The sequence below is a fragment of the Halyomorpha halys genome, unplaced genomic scaffold (assembly GCF_000696795.3).
Source record: "Halyomorpha halys isolate HHAL.00 unplaced genomic scaffold, Hhal_1.1 Scaffold89.1, whole genome shotgun sequence".
Lineage (NCBI taxonomy): Eukaryota > Metazoa > Arthropoda > Insecta > Hemiptera > Pentatomidae > Halyomorpha > Halyomorpha halys.
This window is the reverse complement of record NW_027111267.1, coordinates 486018-493488: the sequence shown is the minus strand read 5'-3', so window position 1 is coordinate 493488 and position 7471 is coordinate 486018. Positions and strand designations below refer to the sequence as shown.

Genomic DNA, 7471 nt, shown 5'->3' with positions numbered 1-7471 from the left:
ATATCAAAATATCGGATATCGGAGACAAAATATCGATATTTCGATAATATCGATATCGATATCCCATCCCTACTATGCAGGGGACATTAAATGGTTCAAAACTATTCTGTTCTTTTTTGATCGCAACTCTGACAATCATATTCATATTTTAAATAACACTTATTTGGAATGGGACATCAGACAAGATATAATTACATATTTATAATCTAGAAATGTCGCAATTTTATGATTGACAAAAATAATTCAAAATAATGTTAAGATCTTAAAAAAATTTACTTCCAAATTTCAATCAGATATTGATTTTTCTATAATTATGGTGTAAGCTAATAAAAAATAAGGTTTAATAAAAGTTTCGATTGAACCAGTAAGTAAAAGACGTTTTTATGAGAAACTATCTAACATTGACATCCCTATTTTAATAATTTTATATGGGATTATATATCGTTATTTTATATTTTTTTTAATGTCAAACATTATTAATAAAGATCTATTATTTGTATTTTGTTTAAAAAACTTTCCATTACTTTTCCAAATATCCGAGTTTGCTTTACACTCGTCCCTCTATGTACTGATGCAAAATGAATTAACACATAAAATGGACAAGATGTATTTTGATTTGGAGCTTCCTTGTTTTTATTATTATCATTATTTAATAAATGTTTCTCTTATTTCTTTTGCTTGTACTCACTTTAATATTTCTTGGTTATATTTATTTTCAGGGCATTCAATTTGGTGGAACAGCTGAAAGGAATATACAGAAAATCTCAATTCGGTAGCAACAGCAAATTGTTAATTGCAAAGAACATGAACATCGAGTGGTTTTACGAGCCGCTTGGGACTGTTTGGGTGATTTTATCAAATATGTACGACACAGCTTTTGGTGACCTTATAAAGCTCATCTATTCAAGTTTGACTTTTGGAAATTCTGTAATCGTAAGTGCCTATTCAGAGGAGCTTCAGCGTCTAGTTTATTGTGCGTTTAAACTTTTTGAAAATGCTCGTTTGCCAGAAGGGTCTTTGAATTATCTCCAGGCTAAATTATCAGAAATACTTCCCGATGCTAATGACTTTTCTTGCAATGTGAACGCTCGCTATATAAATAAGTTCATTTTTCTGGACAAGGAAGGATCGGATAAGTTTCCCGGATTTTTGGGTCAGTATATCAATGTTAAAATGGAAAATGCTCCAGACATACCATTTGACCTTTATTGTTACATGCCAAGGGTGGTCTGGATTCCAACTATATAAAAGAAACACATTGTGTTTAAAACAGGAAATTTAAAAGTTGTCTCAGTGTCAAAATGATACTTTCTCTTGAGTATTTGTTTATAACTTAAATCGGAATATCTTAATCAGAGTGAAAAATTAACAGCTTTTTGAATTTATTTATGGAATTGTTTTGACACTTTGATCTTTTAATATACTGTAAGTATTTTTGCATTTTTGTTTTATTACTGAAATAATAAAAGACTTTTACATAATTTCATGTTTTTTTCTTCTTCCTGTTCAATTTTTTAACATTAAATTCAGGTATTAATGTTTATTGATTAGCAAAGAATAAAAGTACTGGGGAAGATGCACTTCCTGTCTATTCAGAAGCCTAAGAATTCATCTTCAGGTTGAAAAAACAGAATTATATCGGGACTTGCTCGTGCTGTACTTAAAGTATTCCGAGTGTATTTTAAAATTATAATTAAATTAGTGTGGAAAATGGGTATTTAAATTTGTGAGACTTTCTGCTCATTAACATGCATATATTTTCTTAAGACCAAATAAAATCTCTGAGGGGGCAAACTGTTTTTAGTGTGTTAATTGAATCATTTATCTATAATAATAAGATATCAGAACAAATATGGGTTTGTCTCATGGTTTATAGAATTATGGCTTATCTGGTGACGTCTTCTTGCCGCTTTCATCGTCCAGGTGTGCAGTAGGCGAAATAGTGAAAACCATGTATCTTCGCCTGGTGCCAGAAATAAATCATAGGTCCGTGTCTCAATAGGTGGCTGGCCAGCAAGTCCTGCACTCTGGCATGAAGGTTGGGGCGGCATTGCAGTCGTAGGGTCTTCCGGGGGGCATCAGAAAATGAGACCCCCGACTTTATATAAATTCAAAAAAGAGCTGAAAAATTAGGATTACTCAAATCCGACACTGATATTTAATGACAGTCCTAGATCATCTAGGGTTTGAAGGTAATTTTTAGGTGCTCGGCCTGTTCTTGAAGCCTTGCTATGGATTGACTTGAAGGCAGTTGGATTATTTCAGTGACCATTTTAGCCATTTTGAACTTTGTCCATCTGAGAGTGTTGCTCCCATTCTGCCAAACCCTGATTCAGGGTATGCTGCGCAAAACTGCTGAATTTTCTTCTTCATGGAGATTTTGTCACTACCTACATCTTGTTATGTCTGCAAATACCTTCTGTGTCTCTTCGTCATGACTCGTGTTGGTCTTCCAAATGTGAGCTTCAAAGAAAATTCACCAAAATAATGAGTCGGGGTTCTAATCACATAGTTTGTTGAATGTTTCATAAAGGACTTCAGTTCACATTGGATTTTTGATCATGTGTTAGTCTCCGGTGTATCGAGAGTGGTTAATATGACCTCATAATTTATATATCTGCCGCAATACTGCTTTTTCATTCATATTTTCAGTGTTATTAATGTATGAAGGTTGATAAGAATAAGGACTGTGCTTTGGGGCTCCGAGAAACTATCAAATTCATACAATTCGAAATCCATTAAAGTACCTTAATGCTTCTTATTAGGTCACAAACTTCAAAATCACAAAAATTCACTGTATGTAAGGAGTATGTAGGTACAATCTGTTCCTGATAACCCAATGAGAGTTGTGAAAAAACAAAACAAGATAGTCGCTGTTTTACTGGCCAATGTTTAATATACTGCTGACGAGTTCTCTCTCTACAAGCCATTGCCAATTATGGTGGATCTAGATGTTTGTCACTTGCCACAAGACTTGTGATACTTGATGAACAAAGGAAGTAACAAACCTCATAGCCACATACTTGCTTTTTTTCTTTTAACTTTTGTTAGCAATTACATTCGATTTACTCTATTTTCATTATGAACAAAATATAGATATCTGAAACGAAAGGAATCACAAATATCAGCAAATTAGGTGGTAGATGATAAAACTTCATACAAATGATACTACATAACCTATAAATCTTACTTTCATTCAAGATTTTTTATCAAATACTTCTTAATTTAATTACTCAAACATATAATGTCTTTATAAACTTATATTTGTACTGTGTTAAATAAAAAGTAAACTGTTAATGTTGATTGACAAGTTTTTAAACAATGTATTTACACCGGAATCGATAGAATTTTAAATTACATAAGTCTTAAAACTGAATTAATTATTGGAAGGTTATTGATTGAGCTTGTGTATAGATGAATGGAATATGGTCCGGGTACGGTAAAAAAAAACTCAAATAGTAGATAATTACTCTATTTTATTGAGCCAACGTTTCGCCCCACGTTGTAGGGCTTCGTCAGGGCAAAAAAAGATACAAACACTATAGTTACAAAAAGGAAAAAAAAGAAAAAACATAAGCGTAAAATAACAGAGGTATAAAATGAAAAGTAAGATATAATATAATTTATTTAATAATTAATATAATGTAATTTTTCTTATTATATCTTACTTTTCATTTTATACCCCTGTTATTTTACGCTTATGTTTTTTCTTTTTTTTCCTTTTTGTAACTATAGTGTTTGTATCTTTTTTACCCCTGACGAAGCCCTGCAACGTGGGGCGAAACGTTAGCTCAATAAAATAGTATAATTATCTACTATTTGAGTTTTTTTTTACCGCACCCGGACCATATTCCATTCATGAATTAATTATTAAATTCGGAGATTATAAATATTTATCCGTTGGCAGTTTTTAAATAATGACAACTGAACGTAGAAAAAACAAAAGCCTCTTTTGTTTTAGTCTAAATACTGACACTCAATGGATTGATCACAAATTCAGGCCAACTTATACCAGCCAATTATATACAGCCATAGTTTTCAGACATAGTGCACTTTTATGGTACATGTTTGCCAAACAATGCATGCGCAAGCGTGTGAATCTTTTTTTTTTCTTTCGTGCGGGTTGGGGCGCAGGTCCCAGTGCGCTCGATTCAAAACGTTGTGGGTTCGATTCCCACCTGGGGCAATTAAACATTCATTTTTCGGCGGCCCTGAAGAATGAATCTTGACACTCCCACCTTGGTTAGTGCGCGGCGGCAACTTAGGTAGTCGTCAGAGGTTGGCAAAAAGAAGCACTAGACTAGACCCATTTGCCGGTACTCCCAGTACTTTATGTTATTATATTTAAATTTAATTTTTGTATTCATTGGTTGTTATCTTGTCCTCCGTTCTTGGCCCTGATAAAGGCTAGAAATTCTAGCCGAAACGTCAGCACTTTTAAATAGGTTATTTCAACTTATTTGTGTTATATTTTCACCGCACCCCCCAACCATCTTTTCATATATTCATCCAGGGTCAACTATCTCTCATCATCATATTGGATGTAATTTTTCTAAATCAATAAAAAAATCAAAATTAGCGGAATCCTTGATATTTTGCCAAAATAAATTGTCAAAATGTTTATTTCAAGTAGTGGAAGATTATTGATTGACCGTGTGTAAAGATGAAAGGAATATGGTCCGGGTGCGGTCAAAAAAAAAAAAAACCTCAAATAGTAGAAATATACTATTTTAATGAGCCAACGTGGGGCGAAACGTTGGCTCATTAAAATAGTATACTTCTACTATTTGAGGTTTTTTTTTTTTTTGCCCGCACCCGGACCATATTCCTTTCATCTTTATTTCAAGTAGTTTGGGAAGAATACTGGTGTTTGTAAAACTGTATCGAGGGAAATATTGAACTTAAAAGTTCTATTGGGACTCAATTGGAAGCTCGTTAAATAGACTATAAAGTAGTTTATTATGATTATTTTCCTAGGAATTATAATTTTCAAGATAAATTAGCTAAATGATTTTTTCTCGTTTTTGGAAAACAAAAAAATAATTGGTTTTGGCAAAACTGTATCTTGGGAATTATTGAAGATGAAGAACTCTATTAGAGCTCAACTGCTTGTTACACGCTCTATTCAGGAGTTCATAATATTTCAGCTACTTGAAATAATAACGGAGTTATTGGTAATAAACCTTTTTTTTATTTATTATTAATTTATTTATTGATCTTTACTACTGTATTACAATACATACAACTAGTAAATTTCATGTTCGTTATACAATGGCATAATACAGACATGTGGAGAATCTCCTCATTGGTACAACACAAATAACGTTTCTGAAGATCTCGAAGCCATCTTTTTTTTTTACGCCTTGAAGGATTATCAGGTAATAAATGAGAAGCCAGGTTAGAAAAAAGTGGGTTTGTGTGATTAGGAAGATTATCATGGAAGGATAGATATCTGGTTCTGGCCAAATCGGCGACAATGGCTATAAACCTAAAAATATACGTCGACCATTTTGAAAAATCTGCCAAATTAGGACTACAAACCCTCAGAAGATGCTTAACATTTTACTGTTATGTTTTTCATACATTTTTACTTCCGAATCCACTGACAGAAATTAATTTAACCTTACTTCTAGTAACAGTAAAATTTAAAGATATTTTTACGACTCTATCTTCACTGGAACTTTGCTCCTGACTATTCCTTCTGTCCTTTCGTCAGGACCTACAGTGTACTACACCAGACTGGCTACACCTTCAAAACCATGAGCGAATACATTGCGGAGTCGAGTTTCCTTTCTGCGAGGATTTATCATTTATCCCTGAATATCCATAAAAATCACCAATAACCCTGTCATTCACCTCCTACCCAGTAGACCTTTCTGAATGAACATGCATTGTCATACCGTCTTATGCAAAGCCCTTTTAAGCTACTCTCAAAAAACAAAGAATTTGGTGGAAGGCTCTCGATTTCAAAATGTTCTACAACCTGTGTACTTCTTATAGTTATTTTTTGATTTATACTACTTTTACCACACCCAACAGAGGTTTCCATATAACCTGTTTAGGGGTGTCACATAACCTTCACATTGGGCGGTGCATTGGGTGAACTACACAACCAATTTTTAAATTCGATATCTCATATTATTGTACAGTAATGTTCCATGAGTGTTTTAAAACAATTTGAGCTTAAAATGATAATAAAAAAAATTTATATTATATTTCACGAATTCCTTAAATAGCAAGGCTATTATTTGCCACCGTGAGAATTAACTTCAATGTTCATTGGTATCTATTTACATTTTTATCTGAAGCCCCCATACACGGTCAATAACGATGTGAGATATACTTATGTGCTATAACTGTATGTACTGGCGGATCAACATGTTAGCCACTTGCCGAAAATCGGAGACTTATATTTTAAAATTCTATCGATTCGGTAAAGACGTTATATGTCTAGTTAATTAAATAATCAAGTTTCTGATAATAATTCTAGAACGAAAGTTATGTACTTTATAGGTTATGTTGTACCATTTATATGAATTTTTATTATTTACAACCTAAATTGTTCATATTTACGCTTCCTTTCATTTATCGTATCATTATTTTGTTCATTTTTGTGATGAAAATAGAGTAAATCGAATATAATAGCCGAAAAAATTCGAAAGAACAAAACAAGCTTGTGTACACCGACATTTGTTGCTTCCTTTGTTTACCAAGCATTCGTACAAGTCTTGGATTTGTAGCAAGTTACAAAAGTATAGATCCAGCATAAGGTTTTACCAATCCGGATATGTAAGACGGATCCAGGTAGATTTTTTTTTTTTTAAAAAGGCCCATTTTTAAAATTGTACATAGGTTTTCATCTGATAATTTCTTATGATTTTTCGATAAAGAGTAATTGGATGCGAGGTCACCATTAATGCACCGATTACATTTGATAAGTTAGCTGATGTCATTGAGAAATCCCGGATTGGATATTGTTCCAAATCACTTATCACTGATAATGAATGACAAGGCAGCAATGTTTCAACACTCTAGTCGTTCATTCAAAAGAACGTTCCAAGTAACCGTCTCCACATGACAGTACAAACAGTTCCAGAAAGCAATTAAGAACTGAATCATCAAGGGAAAAATATTTATCGATGATAAATTAACGTTGAAAAAACGTAACCATTAAATATAATTATGAAAGTTAAACGTGGCTTAACTCATTGCTAAATTTATCCATTGAATAACCGGAATGAAAATGTATCTGATATGACGGTAGGTTATATTTTTAGTAAATTGAGGAAGTGACTATATAATATAATTATTATTCTTATTATTATTATTAGCCTCTATATCCAATTACAGCCTTCTTCCGTCAACTTAAAAACCGATAAGAACAACTTATCATTAACATATTCACAAATAGTTAATTTATTAAAAAAGTAATTTCCCCTTTTTTTTTTTTAAATAAATTCACATTATTTTT

At 32.4% G+C, this 7471-nt stretch overlaps 1 protein-coding gene across 2 annotated transcripts in view; it reads left to right on the top strand.

Moving 5' to 3' along the window:
* LOC106677169 (uncharacterized) overlaps positions 1-1481 on the top strand; it is a 25584-nt gene extending 24103 nt beyond the window's left edge. For both annotated transcript variants that reach the window (XM_067049280.1, XM_014414915.3), the window contains exon 12: positions 720-1481. In XM_067049280.1, coding sequence (XP_066905381.1) covers positions 720-1248 — 529 coding nt within the window. In that variant the 3' untranslated portion in view covers positions 1249-1481. The remainder of the gene's footprint in view (positions 1-719) is intronic.
* The last annotated feature ends 5990 nt before the right edge of the window (positions 1482-7471 follow it).